This window comes from Colletotrichum paranaense (genome assembly GCF_030867605.1).
Source record: "Colletotrichum paranaense strain IMI 384185 chromosome Unknown Scaffold_3.1, whole genome shotgun sequence".
Classification (NCBI taxonomy): Eukaryota; Fungi; Ascomycota; class Sordariomycetes; order Glomerellales; family Glomerellaceae; genus Colletotrichum; species Colletotrichum paranaense.
In genome coordinates, this window is record NW_026848961.1 from 3,811,594 (window position 1) to 3,829,379 (window position 17,786).

General features: G+C 54.7%; 5 protein-coding genes across 5 annotated transcripts; 3 read left to right on the forward strand and 2 right to left on the reverse strand.

Annotated features, from left to right (window-relative positions):
• Positions 1 to 422: 422 nt before the first annotated feature.
• Positions 423 to 2,937, reverse strand: CPAR01_04862 (uncharacterized protein; the record flags this gene model as incomplete). The annotated part of the gene is made up of 5 exons (XM_060489142.1): positions 423 to 1,066; positions 1,138 to 1,938; positions 2,026 to 2,139; positions 2,486 to 2,567; positions 2,611 to 2,937. 5 exons carry the CDS (start codon positions 2,935 to 2,937, stop codon positions 423 to 425), a joined length of 1,968 nt encoding a protein of 655 aa, XP_060353348.1.
• A 1,452-nt stretch (positions 2,938 to 4,389) lies between these two features.
• On the forward strand, positions 4,390 to 5,735 carry CPAR01_04863 (Sec62 family protein translocation protein; the record flags this gene model as incomplete). Its single annotated transcript, XM_060489143.1, has 3 exons — positions 4,390 to 4,855; positions 4,916 to 5,472; positions 5,532 to 5,735. 3 exons carry the CDS (start codon positions 4,390 to 4,392, stop codon positions 5,733 to 5,735), a joined length of 1,227 nt encoding a protein of 408 aa, XP_060353349.1.
• A 348-nt stretch (positions 5,736 to 6,083) lies between these two features.
• On the reverse strand, positions 6,084 to 7,261 carry CPAR01_04864 (ribonuclease T2 family protein; the record flags this gene model as incomplete). Its single annotated transcript, XM_060489144.1, has 4 exons — positions 6,084 to 6,594; positions 6,673 to 6,947; positions 7,017 to 7,099; positions 7,159 to 7,261. 4 exons carry the CDS (start codon positions 7,259 to 7,261, stop codon positions 6,084 to 6,086), a joined length of 972 nt encoding a protein of 323 aa, XP_060353350.1.
• A 1,598-nt stretch (positions 7,262 to 8,859) lies between these two features.
• CPAR01_04865 (uncharacterized protein) lies at positions 8,860 to 10,278 on the forward strand (the record flags this gene model as incomplete). The annotated part of the gene is made up of 3 exons (XM_060489145.1): positions 8,860 to 8,966; positions 9,016 to 9,908; positions 9,965 to 10,278. 3 exons carry the CDS (start codon positions 8,860 to 8,862, stop codon positions 10,276 to 10,278), a joined length of 1,314 nt encoding a protein of 437 aa, XP_060353351.1.
• A 3,738-nt stretch (positions 10,279 to 14,016) lies between these two features.
• Positions 14,017 to 15,606, forward strand: CPAR01_04866 (glucose/galactose transporter; the record flags this gene model as incomplete). Its single annotated transcript, XM_060489146.1, has 3 exons — positions 14,017 to 14,214; positions 14,273 to 15,277; positions 15,352 to 15,606. 3 exons carry the CDS (start codon positions 14,017 to 14,019, stop codon positions 15,604 to 15,606), a joined length of 1,458 nt encoding a protein of 485 aa, XP_060353352.1.
• Between the last annotated feature and the right edge of the window lie 2,180 nt (positions 15,607 to 17,786).

Sequence of the window (17,786 nt, forward strand, 5' to 3'; positions counted from 1 at the left end):
TGAGTCGTTTGATCGCCTCGGCTGGGGCTCCTCAAAAGGGCACTTGAAATCCACTGCGTCTCAACAACAATTGCGTGCGATCGTACGTATAAGCAGGTATACTACTTATCGAACCACCGCAGTGATTTCTAGAGTAGCCTCTCACATAGCCTTGAGGGAGACAGTTTTGACACCATCAGAAAACGTCTCATCATTCCAATAATTCCCCGAGCCCTGCCCGATCCTATGCTGCCGTACCGTAGGCGCCACTAGCATCATTAGATATCCAGAAAACAGACAAAGTCCGCCTCCAACCCCGTCTAGTCCATAATATTTACAACATGGTATCTTGTTCTTTCCCAATAAAAACCGTTGGTATCATGCAGAAGAAAGAAAATAGGTGGAAACCAAGAAAAAAAGAACCACTGCTTCATCCCAAGATTTCAAAACACCGCCGCGAAGCCGGTCCTTCTAGGACCACCGGCATCTTTTTCCTTCCCAAACGTAGTGACACGCTCCAGAGGTGGTTGCTGCTCCTCCGCTCTAGTGGCGAGGGTGCTGCCTGGCGACCACGTCGTCGTCGGGACAGTCTGGCCTCCTCCCGTGTCGTCGTCCGACTCCTCCCACGTCGACACAGTCGACGCCGTGTCCACGCTCGTGCGCCTGTCCCGCGGCGCATGGACACACTGGTAGAAGCCCTCGCGGCCCTTGACGGGGCGGGGAAAATTAGTGATGGAATCGTGGCTGATGCTCCGTCCGTGGTGATTATTATGCTGCTCTGCTGCGTTGCCTCCGCCGGGGAAAAGCCAGCTGGATACCCGGGAGAATGATTTCTTCTTGCGGAGGGGGGGTCTCAGGACGAGGGGTAGTGGGGGTGGGGGCGGCGGCCGGTTGCTTTCTCTGCCGCGGCTCGGGGGTGGGGTGATGAAGGCGGCCGATGCGTCGGCGAAGGCCATGCCGCGGTGGGGAATGTGCACCGGCGGCCGGGGTGGTGCCGTGTGAGGGCGCTCGGCCCCGGGGTTGAGGCGCTCGGCGAAAGAGGGTGCAGATGGCGGGAGGGCGGGGACCGTGGGGATGGGTTCCAGGTCTAAAATCCTTTTTGTTAGTTACAACGCACACGTGAGAAAAAGTGCTAAATTTGGTATTGTCTGAGCTTACCGTGCGCTGTCAGTGCCATCGAATGGGCAGTCGAAGGCCGGCTGCTGGCGTAGATGCTCTGACGCTCCATGACTAGCTCGATTTCGCGTTGGAGCTTGTCGACCTCGAGCATGGCTCCGGCAATCCGCTCCTTCATCCTCTCTGCGCTCGCGCTGGATGACGTCTGAGACCGGGCCCTCGACTTTGGCGGAATTTTCGGGGGCGTATCGCTGGCCATGGTAGCGAGGGTGGATGGCGACGCCGACATCTTCCGGGGCAGATGGAACGACATGGGGGAATAGTTGGGCTCATGCGAGGGTCCGAATACATCGTCGTCGGGATTCGGCCGGACATGGACCTGAGCAGCAGGCCGCGGCGGCGGCGTAAGCATGTCAAAGTGCGGCAGAATCGGCGAGAGCTCCCTCTTGTGCACGTATATGCTGAGCTCCAGCGGCCTAAAGGAAGAAGGGCGAGGTCGCGGCATGGGACGCGGTGGCGGGGTCCGGCCGACGTGCTGGAGGTTCGAATACTGGGGGAACTGAAAGGACTCTGAATGCAGATGGCGAAAGTTGCTGGGGGCCGATATTTGTAGTCGGCGCGATGAGGAGGACGAAGAGTCTGAGCGAGATCGCTTTCTCACAGAGAACCGCTCCCGGAGCGACGCGAAACTTCTCTTCACTCCTTTCGACTTCCCCTGCGGCTGCGGACGAGGTCCGGCTGACCTTTGCATTGTTGTCCCAGCAAAAGGCGGCGGCATGGGCACGGGCTGGTTGCGGGTTACGGTGTGTGGTGGTGACAGTTTCTCAGAAATGTCAAAGGTGTCTAAGCGGAGTGTGCGTGTTAGTCCCACCGGCAGTTGGATATTTTTTTGTGCGTATTGCTACCAGGAACCCGAAGAGCACAACTCACTTTGACGCGGCTTCTCTTCTACGGAGTCAGAAAATGGAGTGCAGCAGTTTGTGAGGGGCGAAAGCCATGTCGCATAGGCGTCTGCAAGTATGCCACTCAGACCCTTCATAATACCTGGTTTACAGATAGCTTCATGCCGGACATTTGCTGGAGACGGGGGGGTAAAAAAGACAAAAAAACGAGAGACGGCCAGCGATTTGACAGAACGAAAGAAGGGAAGATGCAAAGAGGGCGGCAAAGCACAAGAGTCAAGAGAGCGAGCGATCCGATTGAGTTATAATAGAATGGGTACGGATGACCTTGAGGCAAAGCAAGGTAAGGTATGCAAGTACCTTGGTCGTGGAAGGCGAACAGTTCCGAACAGGTAGTAGGCAATTTCAAAGGAAAACCCACTTGGGGTGTGGCCGACTTGATGTCTTTTTTGTCACGCAGTCGAGGCATTTTGAATCCCAATTCCCACTTTGGGCAAGAGATTTGAACAAGTGCTTTGCTTCATAGGTCCAGCTGAGAAGAAGATGGAGGGACATGGAGGGGACATGGGCCTAGCAGTTGTCGGCGAGGTGTGCAGTCAAGATGCAGACGGACCGTTCTGATAGGCCGGGGTTGCAGAACGGGCCAGACACGGCCGGCCAACCGGCGCTTAGGAAGCTGGGGTCTTGTCGGATTCGGATGGCTGGCGGCACACCACCATCCTGCACCAGATTGCAGGGCTCCACCAGTCGTGTAAGATGAAGACGATGGCTCAGCGAGTCGATGTCTCACCTCTGCCTTGCTCTGTGTTGCTGGACTGCCCAGCTTGACCAGCAGTTGCTTGCCACAAGTGCCCCTCCAGAGAGGGCTCCAGAGGGCTAACCAGAGGGGTGTGGAGGGGAGGGAGGCAACGAGGGTCTCGTGCCAGTCAAGAACCGTCATGCTGCGATACATCACACCTTACCCGTCACCGCCCCTTGTCATCTCTTGGGGCGCCGGGCCCACGAACACCTTTGTCGAATATCATTGACAAACAGGGCAACGGGCTGAAGCCTGGGAAGTGAAGGGTAATTCGACGCCGTGTGTGCGTGTTTCCAGTCGGGCAATTAATAAGGCCCTGTGACCAATCACTGGGCGATGGCTGACTGTCTATCCAAACAGAAACCAATAAACCTAGCCTAGTCGCTCAGTGACATGTTCCAACCTGAGCGAACGGGAAGCAATGAGAAATCATTGTTGCATGCAAGGCACCGCGGGCGGCAGGGAGGGTAACGCGGGAAGCCTACGTGCGGATTTGGGGATGTGTTGTGCCGTCACAATTCCCATCGTCGCTCAGCATGTCTCCGGTTTAATACTGCAGGACGCCATCGCCGTTGGATGGTTGTACGGGGAGGGCGAAGCCGTTGGGCTGGCCGACTGATGGCGACTGTGGACAATATGCAAGGTAAGGTAAACAAGAGAGGGTGTTGTGTTCTGTTTCTGTCCCGCTCCGCTTTGCATTTGCCCCAGTACTTGCGAGTTGCCCCTCTCGATTTTCTCTGGATCTAATAAAAGCCTCTCGGGCAATCAGCATCACTAGACGACTGTCGCGATGAATCTGACTGTAGTGGTTGCGGGACCCAGCCGGATCGTGAGAAAAGAAGTCTCCGGCGTGTGTTGACTCGAGACTAGCAAAGTAGGGTCGGGAAACCGTTGCTGGGAACTGTGGCGGAGTCCCTCGTCATCGTTTGGTCTGAAGAAAACTGGTGGACGAGAGACTTTGGAAGAGTTGCTCGTGTTACTCTAGCGCAAACAGAATGTCTCGGGCGAGCCGCCACAGTGGAAAGAGGCAAAGAGGAGATTCGGTAAGTGTCTTGCTGATGTAAGATAGCTGACATAAGATTCATTAAGATCCGTAACATGATAGTGGGTCGAAGGCTGGTCACATGATATGGTGGGTGACTAAGGCAGCTCGACCGTTTGAACCCGCGTGCCTGCCTGTGATGCAGAGGACATTTGAGTTTGGGTGTGGTCAAAGCGCCTTCCACTTGGGCTGACGGGCTTATCGATAACGGGTGTCGGAGAAAGAGATTACCGAATTTCTATCAATGGACGGGAATTGGACCCAATGGGTGGAGGGGACGGACCTTAACCCCTGCACGGATTTTTGGACCAGAAGTGAACACCTGGCTTGCTTGCTGGTCACTTTTTGTTCAAAGACCCAGCCCACGACCGCAGCTCCCACGGTCAAACTCCCGCTCATCCAACAAAAACTGATCCAGCAGTCAGGCTTCTTTCCCAATTGTCGCCGGACTCCTCCAATCCCGCCGACAACCTTGGCAGAGAACATTCAGAGTTCTTCCTCGCGTCTTTCCAAAACACTGGTTGCCTTCGAGCACTAGCCCACATTCAAAGATGTCGATGCCAATGCCCGGCCCCATGGGCCCTATGCAGATGGGCCCCAACGGCCAGCCCATGCCTTCGCCTGAGCAGATCGCGGCCATGCGCAGACAAATAGAGGCTGATGCCCAAAAGGCCGGCATGAGTGTTCCGGATTTCCTCAACCACCTCCGACAGCAGGCCATGCAGCAGCAGCAGATGGCCATCCGTCAGCAGCAGCAACAACAGCAGCAGCAACAGGGCGGCGAAGGTGGAGAGGGCGGCCATGATCACGCTCACGATCACGATCATGACCACGAGGGTCATCAGCACCCTCACCCTCATCAGCACCAGCAGCAGCAGCCGCAGCAGGGCCAGCCGCAGCCCATTAGGCCTGGCCCGCCCAACCCTGTTGCGCTTGCGCTGGCCAGCTTCCTGCGCGCCCAGGATTTGAAGCCCCGTACCTGTATTCTCAATGGCGAGCGCAAGGACATGTTCAAGGGTAAGTACTGAATAATCGTGATTTGTGTCATTCAAGCCAGTCCTGACATTCGTATTACAGTCAAGCGTGCGCTCCGCGCTCTCCAGTCCCCCGCCTACGAGAAGGCGCGCAAGAAGAACCCCGAGTTGCCCGAGATCACCGATCGTGCGTCTCTCGAGAACACCTTTAAGCTTCTTCCCATGTCCATGCTTGCCCTGCGCGTCACAAAGACCGACCCCCACGAAGGCCACGACCACGGCCCGAAGAAGACGAAGCGCATCAAGGGTCTCTGGACCGTCCGCATCGAGCCTCAGCAAGAGGCCAAGGAAGAGATGTACTACGCGTGGTTCTGGGAGGGCAGCCAGGTTAAGCGCAAGCTGTACTCCATCCTCGCCCTCGTGCTCATCTTCATCGTCGTCTGCTACCCCCTCTGGCCCCTTAAGCTTCGTCTCGGCGTCTACTACCTCAGTTGGGGATTCTTGGGCTTGCTCGGCTTGTTCTTCCTCATGGCCATCTTCCGTGTCATTCTCTTCTGCATCACCTACTTTGTCGCATCTCCCGGCCTTTGGCTGTTCCCCAACCTGTGGGAGGACGTCTCATTCATGGACAGCTTCAAGCCCGTCTGGGCCTGGCACGACGTAAGTGCCACTTTCCCTGTGCGATGAACGCCATTGGACAATGATTAACAAAAAAATAGACTGCTCCCAAGAAGGGCAAGAAGAAGAAGGCCTCATCCGCCGGCGCCTCGAGCGCCGGCGGTACCTTTGCCGCATCCACTGGCCAGCCCCTCCCGGCTTCCGCGACCACAACAGCTACGGAGACGCAGATTGCATCCCAGCCCGCGCAACGCCCCGGCTACGTCGCGCCAGCTGTGGAGGAGCTTGGTGATGATGAGGAGTAGATGCATTTTCGAGATGGACAGTTTCGCATCAAACAGGCGTTGGGGATTTTTTATTAGCTGAAGGAAGGACTGTACGAGTAGAATACCCATCGTCCAAACTAGCTGACGCGTGGGGTTGGGAAGGACAGAGGCGATCTCGGTACATAGCATTTTGGTTACCTTGGCTCTCCTAAGCTAACTCAATGGACGACAAAAAGCTAGATCGGCCCTGCGTAGTTATTCAACGTGGTTTTTTTGCATCTAGTATTCACATCATACACTGAAGTTCAGAAATGGCAGCGCAGCAGGAGATTACTGATTACTAGTATGTTTATATGCTTTTCACATGCTCAACACCATACGATGCTCCTACTGGACCGAACCCTCAGAGCGCTCATAGTACCAGATAGCACCAGGCGTAGTCGCGCAGTTCGTCACGCGCCCGCCATTAGCATCAGCAGCGACGGGCACGGCGTCCCCGCGCTGGGGCTTGCCGTGGACGTGGAAGTAGTACCAGGCCTCGGTGAGCTGGGTGTACCCGTTATCGAGCGAGCCCTTGCCGGCCTCGGTGGCGTTGTACCGGGGCCCGTAGCAGCCCAGGTAAGGGACGGCGCCGTGGCCCTCCTTGAGGGCGGCCTGGAGGTCCGAGAGGGAGTAGGCGGTGCTGTTGGACGGGGTGATATCCTTGGCGGCGAGCCACTTCCAGGTCGGGGTTTCTTGGTAGTAGTGGACGGCGGTCTCGAGGAAGTCGACGACTTCTTCGTGTTCTTGGTACTTGGGGCCGTAGCATTCCACGTCAAAGGTGCTGAAGCAGGTTGCGTGCTTGGAGAATTCATGGGCCCAGAGGACCCAGTTGGGGGTGTACTGGGCGATCCAGAATCTAAAATACGGGGAGTTTTGTAAGATTATGTTTCTCTCTGGATGGGCGAGGGTTTTGTTCATGAACCAGGGTACCTACTTCTTCATGTACTCGAGAAGATCAAACCTCTCAAAGGGCTTGACGAACTCATCCAGGGAGACGCCGGTCCAAGCGGGGACCGGAGTGCCATCCGCCTTACCGGTGGTGGTGTTGGGGGAAGGTGCCGGGTCGTACTGACGGCTGAGGTCGCAGTACTGGGTGTACGAGCCGTTGCAGAAGTCGGGCCACAGGCCGTGGATGCCCCACGCGTCGGCGGGCAGCTTTTGGCCCTCGGCCTCGAGACCGGTGTGGGTGTTCCAGAACTGCGTCGCGAGCTATTGTCCACCACAAAAATTCACAGTTAATTCACCAACATCTTTAAAAAAGACAGAATTCATTCATACCACCAAGCCTCCGTACGTCTCAACGCAGCAAGTGTCGACCTTGTCGGGGTTTGCGCCGCAAGAGCAAGACAGAATGGGTTCGACTGTGAGGCGCGCATCGTCAGTTGAGTCGTAGGCCCTCAAGGGCTCACCGAGGTCTTACCAAGAGCGCAGGTGTGGTTGGCGGTGGTCAGTCCCGGGTAAAGGCCGGCAGCGGCCGTGCGCAACAGGCCAGCGACGGCAAAAAGTCCAATTGTTCGAGACATGTTTGGGGGATTGACTGATTTTGCAGTTTTCTCTCACAAAAGTTGACGGAGACCGGAGGCAAGGGGACAGGAACGACACAACGACACAACGACAATTGGATCAACTTGCGCAGCTTCGCGACACTTTATATTCACAGTCTCCTCTCTATCTATCTTCCCAGCTGGGGCCAGCATGGTTGGAAGAAAAAAAAGGTTCCAATCTCCACACGGGAAGCGATGTTGGCAATGCTCTTGACTTGAAAAGGAAGCTGGCCAACAGTTAAAAGTGCTTGTCAGTCTTGTCAGCCGTCGTTGCCGTCGGCGGACCAGGGCCCATTTGTGGGGGGTAGCACTCCCACCTGCTCGAGATACGGGACGTGAGAGGTCAATTAGAGCGCGGGGCGATAATCGGGAGAGTGGTTTGCAGTAGCGCCAATGCGATTCGACAAGGCGTGTTGACTGTCGCGGTGTGTTTGTCTGTTGACCAAGGGGAATGGTCCGCGATGACAACTTTTTTGGGAAGTGTGGCCGTTGACTACGGCGAGCTCCGAGGATAAGGAGACTGATAAAGTCCAACACATGCCTGCGTGCCTGCCAACCTTCAATTGCGAAGCCGAGTTCCTGGGACGTGACAGGATGCACTCGCACTTTCCGCTCAGGTACTGATGGACGGTCGACCTCGCTTAGCCATGGCCCTGCAGCCGGGGCAAGAGCGGAGGATTGCGAAGATCCTTGATGAATCGATGACAGCAACGAGCAGGAGGTGATGGAAGAACCTTCTTTGGTTTACAGAGACCTTGAGATGGAAACGTCCCCACCTTCTAGTTTTCATGGTCAAGTGGCGGTGCACCGTGACAGCAACTGTGGCGTAAGCTGGTCTTCCCAGGTCCTCAATTTTGGCAGGACCAGGGCGCCGGGGAACACGTGAACAATGGGCCTGAGGAAGCTCCCGCACAGGCCACCTACAGTCACGGGGAGCCACAGCAGGTGCCGCCGTTTCACACCTTCCCGCTTCATTCTCAAGGTTGAGTCTGTCTGGCAAGAACGTCCCAGGGAGCAAATTTTCAACTACACGCTTCCTCTTCATCCTTTGGATGCCATCAAACACACCATCTCATTGTCACACATCTTCTCCCATTGTCTGCGTTGTATTCTATTCACTTTTTCGTCGCCATTACCCGCGATTGTAAGACCACAGTTCGACCACCTGTCCCTCGTCAGCTACCTCGTTCATTAAGCTCCGCATTGTATCTCATCATACTCGTCGACACCTGAACACCATTGTAAGTTGTCTTCATCCCTCACGCCCCTGTATACGAGAAACTTTCTTTCCCGCGTGTCTGCGTCCGAATACACCCCGATTGGCATCAGACAGACACCACAGCTTGGCTCATGCTGTGATTCACTCACACAACCTCACTCTCATGCCGACGATTCACTCCCGTGAACGACAACAATGTTATAAAGTAGTCTCTCTCTCATCACCTGGACGCTCATATGCCCATTTCCTTTTATGCATTCTTGCTTGATGAGATCCATGAGTGGCTGTCACGAATCGGAGTTTTTCTTCAGCTCGACTAACACCATCTAGGTCGATCCACATCACCGTACAGGCCAGGATGTCAACCGAAGCGCTGGTCGCCGCCTCGAATGGCATCCCCGAGGTTGCCACTCCGGAGGCCAAGCAAGAGCCCACGGAGGAGCAGGAGATGCCGTTCTCATGGCTGTAGGTGATGACATTGATGTCACAAGCACATTGATCTAACAACTCCTAGTCAGCCACACTCAACGTTCGCCATCGTCCTCGTCGGAACCGAACAGAAGCCGTTTGGCCTTCAGAGAGACTTCTTGTGTGCTAAATCAAAATACTACCACGATTACTTCAAAGGACAGAACGCGGCCTCCGAGGCCATTGAGAATGTGGTGAAGCTGCCACAGTACACACCGGAGGTCTTCGGCTTGGCTCAGCTGTTTCTGTTCACTGGAGAAGTCTCAGAGGATGCCGAGACGTTTCCGTCCTATGAGGCACTTGTTGGTGTGTGGAAGTTGGGTCACGAACTGGGTATTGATGGTCTCTGCGATACGAGTCTTGACGCAATGAAAGAGTGCAGACGTCTCACGCAGAACATCCCCGCTACTCCCCTTCTTGTCCAGGTTTGGAAGGACACCCCTGAGGGCTCAACTATTCGGATGCTCCTTCTCTCGTGGGCGGCAGAGTATATGCGCTCATCTGACAAGAAAGCCGAGTTTGCCAAGTCTCTCCCTCAGGAGGTTCTGAGCGAGCTGGTCGTGACGATGAGTTCACTCGAGAACCTGCCTACGCCGCCTGCAGCACCGGCCGATACTGCGTCCGCCGAGCCTACTCCTAGAAAGAGTGTGCACTATCTGGAGGAAGATAGTGAAGAAGAACAAGAACACATGTCCAAGAAGAACAGGCGGGCCTCTGCGCCGTTACCTGCGTCTCAAAATAGAGACAAGGCGTTTTCTCGCGCGCCACCTCCCCCGGTCCGCAAGGCGGCGGCTGTAGCGGCAGCAGCATCGGCACCCCGCCAAAAGCCCGTCATCCAGAAACGACGCAGCATTGCTCCGGGCCCAAGTGGCGAAATCACGACCCAGCAGAAGGTTGAGTTCTGTTCCGATCTGCTTGATAGAATGTTATCAGGACCTGGTAGGTCAAGCAATGGCGAATCATGACATGTAGGCATACAAGCTGACTCGCCACAGGCTTTTGGACGAGACTTGTTGGTCCATTCAAGGAACCTGTCGACCCAGCCGAGGATGGTGTACCCGATTACTTTGACAAGGTGAAGAAACCCATGGACTTGAACACAGTCAAGCTCAAGATGTCGCAACATCAGTACCATACAGAAGACGAGTTTGCAGCCGACGTGCGCCAGATTTTCGAAAACTGCTACACGTACTGGAAAAAGGGCGATCCCATGTGGGCGGCATGTGAGAAGTTTCAACGGACATTTGAGGACAAGTATGCCCAAATGCACAAGAACATCTCCAAAATGCTGCGCGAGCCAGTCGACTAGACTGTCATCGTCAACATGCTTCTCCCGCTGGTGGTACTTTCAATGATATGGATCGGGGCTTTACGTGTATAATATTTCATGAGAAGACGGACGGTGGTTTTCTTATCCTTGGAGCGCGCTGCTGAGGTTAATCTTAATGGGGGATGGGGGGCGGGGGCGCGATAAGAGCGTGCTATATAGTGTGTATTGTTAGGAGCAAGTTGCAAGGAATTGGGGAGGAGGAGTGGATTTGGTTTCGAGGAGGATAATACCCAGACCGGCCTCGAGCAGCGCAAGACAGACAGACCTAACTATGCCATATCACATGTATTCGTACACAACCTGAGGTAAAAAGACACTTTAGCGACATGACTGATGCAAAGTCGGAAGCTTGTCGCCATATTCAATCTCACGTGTCCACGTGCCAGCGTGGCAGCAATGTTCACGTCTCCACTACACTATATCGATTGCGAGGTGAACCTTGCTGCCACTTTATTTTCTTCATCAGCCGCCCATGTCGCAGTTCGTGTCGTTTGCCCAGATCTGTCCAGTTGTCAAAGTTGTCAAAGTACTCCGTAACGAAAGAAGGTATACCGTTCTCTTAGAAAGTGTGTCCCTGATGGTGTCATGAGAGTTGGGCATCGATAATCGAGGGAATTATTCTGATTTAGATCCCAACAAAACGTTTGGGCTTGCAATAGTGCAATCCCAGAGTCCATTACTCATTCCCATCCAAATCGTTGATTCAGTACTCTCTGGTCCCATCCATCCATGAGGTATTTTTTGTGGTTTCCCCGAAGATTAACAAAAAAGGAGGCGTCTGGCGTCTCTCCCTCCGGCCGGCGCGGCTGAGGCTCTTGCGAGAGAAACATCGTACGCTGCTACTCCGTACTACGCATACCATTACCGGCAGGCTGGGCTGGGCAGGGCAGCGGGCGACCAGACCTCGCATTAGCTGCCTCAGCTGTTACTTACTACCTTTTAACTGCGTAGCTACGTCTTAGCCTCCTGATGCATCGGACCGAATATCCACGGCGCCGGCACCTGGATTCGCGTGGGGAAGGGGACGTTAGTCTCGGCGTTACCTCTACGTCAGGTGGCAGCTAGTCTCGGTCTCTGTTTCTTCTGTGAGTCTTTAGGTGTTGTTACGCGAGTCGAGTCAAGGAATCCAAATCATTATTTTGGGTTGGGGGTTTTTTTGATGGGGCTCTTCAGGATTAGTGAGAAACTGCAGAGTCTAGGCCATTGATTGCGGTCTACGGTTTTACCCCAGTTCCCATCTCGCCACTTTTTTCTTGTCCCCTTTTTTTTTGTTCTCCAGACTCCAGACTCCAGATTTCTGCGTCGTCGCGTTCTGCAGTCTGGAGGAGTCTGGAGAATTGGAAAACTGGAGTTCCTAAAACCCCAGGATCGACAGACGTGAAGCAAGAAGAGTCCCATCATCCCCCGCATGACCCAAATGTCTCTTCAGCGGGGAGGACCAACTTCGAGGCCATGATCTCATCACATGATGCATGGCACCATTGAGTTGTTTTTTGTTCGTTGTTTCTTGGTATTCTCACATGGAAGGGCTGTTTGGTGGAGCGGTCCCCAATTTGCCAAGAGAGGTTGTTTGATAAATAAATTCTCACAACTCGGTGTTACAGAGAGAAAACAGACATATTGCAAGCTTCTGATGTGATACGCACATAACATGGCACGATCCTTCGGAGAGATGTCCGGCAGGGGCCCTGTTAAAGCCTCATTGCCCTCACAGCAGACGTGCGGCGTATAGGATTCGGCCGAGTCTCTGCTGCTCATTCCCAACGCTTTCATGACATTTCGTGTGTAACCGTATTACCCTCCAAAAGTTTTTCTCAATAACGCCATCATCCCACCGCAAGCGAAATAAAACACCAAAGGGAAAAAAAAGCCTCAACAGTCATACATGATACATGCCCGTTAACCTACAATCCTAAAGCCCACTCGCAGAGCAACCCAATAATTCCAGAGACCACTGTGAAGTAGACTAGACCGTCTCTTCTTCTTTTTTTGCGAGATAGTACCCGTAGCGCCATGCTAGATCCGGACAGGGCGAGCCAATCGTCCCCCCCGCGCGTCCTCCAACCCTCCCCCCAGTCCCCGCGTCAACAGTTGGAACCGTCGATATACTCGCTGAATTTGTGGTACAGAGTACCCGCCCCCTCCACTCTCTCTGACCGCGCGCGGAGAATGTCTCGTTCTCCACGCGAGCTTATGTTTTTTGGGTGCTTCCCCCGCACGCAGCGCCCACTCTTTTCCCCAAACCCCAAACTTCCCTCCTCCCTTTCTGAGCGTCTGCGGGCGAAAAAAAGCTGGAACCTTTCAACCTCCTCGACCTCTTGGCCCATGGGGATTCGAACTAGCGGCGTGGGCCGCCGTGCCCGCCCACCTCCCGCGACGCTTCTTCTGTCAAGCTTCTGCGGCGTCTCTCGGCCTTTTTATCTTTAGCTCCCTGCCCCCCCTGGTCGGTTTGCCATTCTTTCGCGTGCTTGGCTGCCGCTGCCCAGGCCGAGATAAGGCATGTTGGCGGCTGTCTTGCTGCTTTGCTACTGGAATGCTTTTGCAACTTGAACAGAAAAGCTATGCCTCAAGTGCCGGGGCACCTTAAGCCGTGGGTACGAAGCCCGGAAAGAAGCGCGAAGCTGGGACTGCTTGGGCCTGAGAGAGAGAGTTGCAGATTCTTTTCTCTTTCGCCTCAGTTCGCTACCACTTCCACTACCGCTACCGCTACCGCTACCGCTACCGTGTGCCTGCCCCGGGTGATCAACATCGTGGTCTCGCATCTAGAAGGCCGTCAAGAAAACGACTAAAGAGCTTGCAGGTTGTCAGTTTGTCTCTAAGGGAGGCTGGAGCACTCGAGGGTTCGTGCGCTCCGAAGTTTAGCTGTGTTGATCAGCACCATCACTTGCTTTAGCTACCTAGCCCGGCCACACATTCGATGGCAGTGGCTTTTCTACTAAGCACAGAGACTACCGAGTTGATCGATGAAGCTTGTTCTGGTGTTTGAGCGAGATCTCTGCCGTCAGGGTGGTGTGGATCTCACCCCCCTTCTCGCATGCTGTGAAGGTTGTCTACAGTACAGCACGGAGTAGACCTTTCAGTGGTGCGCAGCCAAAGCCTGGGAAAACGTGCCAACGTTGGGAACATTCCGTAGCAGGCCCCAAGGGCGAGAAGAGAGTCGAGGTGAGAGTCGTATGCGACTAGTTCGGACCAGGGAAAAACTCCACCTTAACCACGACGTCGGATCCAGCCAGGCCTAGTCGCTCAGTCTACGGCCTATGGTGCCCCCCCCTCCTCCAGCCAAGTGGCGTGGATGCTGGGCACGACGGTTTCGCCGAGTTGGAGATTTCCCATATTCTCTCTAGCTCCGGCTAGTTCTCCGCATCATCGTGGTCGCGTCGTAACCCCATGGGCCCTTGGGTCTGGGGGGGGGGGGGCTCACTCACACACCCCGGCCGGGGATTTCATGAGTATATATGAATGCGACAAGCCGCACCGAGATGAAGGAAGAAGAAATTCTCCATCAGCCAGCAGGGAACTTCCTGAGCAGTAAAGCATCTGACTCTTGTCACTCTCAAACATATACACTCGCATATCTAGCGGGGGTTTTCTGAGTGATTTCTCGCCTCATCTATATATCACCTCATCCTCATCTCTCTTCTCTCTCTCCATCCTTCTCCTCCCACTCTACCTACAACCGTCCAACACTTCCCGACTCCGATCACCACATCCGCCACAATGTTCGGCAAGAGACAGGAGCCAGATGTCAACGAGGTCCTCGAGCAGCGCCGGCCCAGCACGGCCGAGGCGACGGCGCAACAGCACCGCAAGAACGTCTCCAACAAGGGCTTGACCGGCGCGTCGGCCCTGACCGTCAAGCAGTCCATCCTGCCCATCACCTTGGTCACCGTCCTCTTCTTCCTCTGGGGTTTCGCTGTAAGTCCATGGTCCTTTTTGACGTCAAATATCCACATACTAACACACTCATTCCCAGTACGGCCTCCTCGACGTCCTCAACTCAAAGTTCCAAATCGCCCTCAACATCACCGCCGCAAAGGCCGGCGGTCTCCAGGGCGCCTACTTCGGCGCCTACTTCATCGGTCCCCTGACCTACTCGGGCTGGATCGTCCGCAAGTTCGGCTACCGCTGGACCTTCATCACCGGCCTCTGCATCTACGGCGTCGGCGCCCTCATGTTCTGGCCCTCCGCCGTCTACCGCTCCTTCCCCGGCTTCTGCGGCTCCCTCTTCATCGTCGGATCCGGCCTCTCCACCCTCGAGACCTCCGCCAACCCCTTCATCGCCACCTGCGGCCCGCCCCGCCTCTCCGAGTTCCGTCTCGAGCTCTCCCAGTCCTTCCAGGCCGTCGGCTCCGTCATCGCCCCTCTCCTCGCCGCCCGCGTCTTCTTCTCCCACACCGAGCCCAATGACCTGTCCAAGGTGCAGTGGACCTACCTCGGCATCGCCGCCTTCGTCTTCCTCCTCGCCGTCGTCTTCTTCGTCGTCCCGCTCCCCGAGATCACCGACAGCGACATGGCCCTCCAGGCCGAGATGGTCGCCGGCGAGGAGGGCCACGACGACAAGCCCCTCCGCAAGCAGTACCGCCTCTTCTTCGGTGTCGCCGCCCAGTTCTGCTACGTCGGCGCCCAGGTCGCCGTCGCCTCCCAGTTCATCTCCTACGCCGTCGAGTCCGCCGGCCTGACCCACTCCGAGGCCAGCGACCGCTACGCCATCGGCCAGGGTCTCTTTGCCATTGGTCGTTTCGCCGCCGCCGGGCTCATGATGGTCATCAAGCCCCGTCTCGTCCTCATGGTCTTCATGACGGGTATCATGATCTTCATCGCCTTGGCTATCGGCATCAAGGGCGAGGGCGGCATCGCCATGCTCTCCCTCGTGCTCTTCTTCGAGTCGTGCATCTTCCCCACCATCTTCACCACCGCCATCCGTGGCCTCGGCAGACACACCAAGCGCGGTAGCTCCTGGATCGTCGCATCCGTTTGTGTAAGTTTTTTCCATCCGTCATCCACCACTTCCGGTACTCCTCCACAAGACATTGTTGCTAATTCCTTCCATAGGGTGGTGCCCTCTTCCCCAGTCTCACTGGTCTCGTCGCCGACACCAAGGGATACCACATCTCCATGGTCGTGCCCCTCGCCGGCTTCGTTGTCTCCCTCGCCTACCCCATCTTCCTCAACACTGTCTGGAAGAAGGACCTCGACAGCTTCAGCGCCTCAAAGATTGGAAACACGGACGAGCACGGCGTCATTGGCGACCCGGCCAGAGACGACGCCTACGGCGACAAGGCCGCCTCCAAGCACTTGGAGTCATAAATACCTTTTCCTCCTCTCCTCAATACCCACCCCCATCCTCTTAAATCTTTACCCTGGATGAAATGAATGAAACGAATTTGGTGTAGATAATAAACAAACACATCGGTCATGACAGATAGAAGAGAACTTGTATATACCCGTACCATTAATCAAAGTTTCTCCTACTTTCACACTGTTGTCTCTTTCGATATTGGTGAATACCGCGCCTCCCTGGCTTGTGATATGTGTTTCCAGATGAGGGTTTGGGGATTTAGGAACTGTTATCCGGATATCAGTCTGAAGTCGAGGAGAGACAGGTGTAGTCTTCTCAACGCTGTTCTCTATATCAGAAAATCATCTTGATCATGATTCACGCCATTGTTCACGGTTGAGGAGGAGTCTACCAGCCCAATCTCTCCTCCCTCCTCTGTCCTGATTAAAAAAGGCAAGGAATCGGTCGATATTCACCACGAATCCTCGTCTCCACAAGGGCACTGTAGGCTGAGTACCTTGATGGGCCTTTACCTTCAGATGAATGGCAACCCTGAGGAAGGAAGCCTATATACCCCCCTCAAGTCCATTCCCGTCACCAACAGCAGCAAGCGCCTCAGCAGGCTTGCGAAGTCAGGTCAAAACTACCGTTTGGCGGGATGGCTACGGGTGAGCCTGTTCAACCGGCTTAGACTACACCAGGTTCGAGGTTCGAGTCCCAGCTTGAGCACCAGAGATGTAGCCCTCAGTTCAGCCCCCCCGGGGGGGGGGGGGTGGAACTCTTTTGGTTTTTGGTAACTCTAGTTTTATCCCCCCACGAGATTAGAAGTTGTATCACCTACGTATGATATGCCACCATCTGCCATACTATGTATGGTTTGGATGACAGGTAGAGTGAGTGTCCTAGCATGGTCAAGTCTCCCGCCCGAGGTCCTCCTCCTTCCGTTGTTTGGTTCATTGTAGTTAGATGAGTGTTTTGTTATCCAAAGTGAAGGATTACTCCTTTGCGGTCATGTGATCAAGTCGCCTGCATGTACATCGGTTGCTCTTCTCTGTGCGACACTTTACATGCCATGTGAGTCCCTCCTCACAACTCATTGCCTCCTGCCTTCAATCCGAGACCGGTCTTGACATATGAGGTCGAGGGTATGCCGATGCTACGGAACACATCAAGTCTGCTACCGATAGCATCAGAATGGAACAGGATACTTGTGAAGTATCAACTCGAGATGCGCCTTCCATAAGGTGTAAGTGAGCTAAGTGCTAGCAGAGCCTCAGACTTCAGTACCTCACAAGAAATATCTTGGCGCTGGCAGAGCAGTCATGCTAGTTGCGAATGGCTTCAATGGCAAAAAAAGATTTTTGGGTCCGGCGAGCTCGGAAACTTGGATCGCAATGGCCAACAAACGAAGCGAAGACCCAGTCATAACATACCGATTTCAGGAGCTTCAGCGACCAAAGCTTGCAACGAAGCATTCGCCTCCCTCTCAGAAGATGTCAGGATGATCGACGGCTCAGGATCGCCTCGGCTACGGATACAACCCCTCTGCTTTCCCACTCGCTTGCCCGAAAACAGCCGACAGCGCCAAGAGTTCTCGCATCGAAGAAAACAACCCGAGCTTCGGCTCGTCCTCTTGCAGCAGCATCAACAGCGATATGTCAATAACGCGCACAGCCAATGACACAGTCAAAGCTGTCCGGTTTACCAAAGATAGGCTGCGGCGTACGTCTGTTCGTGTGAATCCGATAGCACCATCGTCCAATGTCCGATTCAGTTTGAGTCAAATTCGCGCTGGACCCCTTTTTGGTTCCCTTTTCTCGAGAAACGCTTCGTCCTTGGGATTCAGGTGAGTCTTGAGCCCAAGGTGTCGACGAGCGAATAATGTTACAAGGAAATTGTGTTTGAGACTTGTCCATCTGCTACAGCATGCTTCTCGCCAACTTTTGTTTCCGCGCTCTATCTTAGATATGGGCGCATACGCAGCTCAGAAAAAAAAAAGTAATAATCCGATAATTTGGAAACACGACGAGACGTTGAAGCTTAGCGTCGTCACGCATTTCACGTCGCGTTACCTTAGTAGGCCAGCAACAGATTCGAAAAGGCCGGCCACAGTTTTGGGTTTAAGCCGGACCCGAGGCCATCCGGCGGCTATCGACCGTGCTAATTCCTGGTGTGGTGGTGTACGGGGTATTGTTTCCGTGATCGCTGG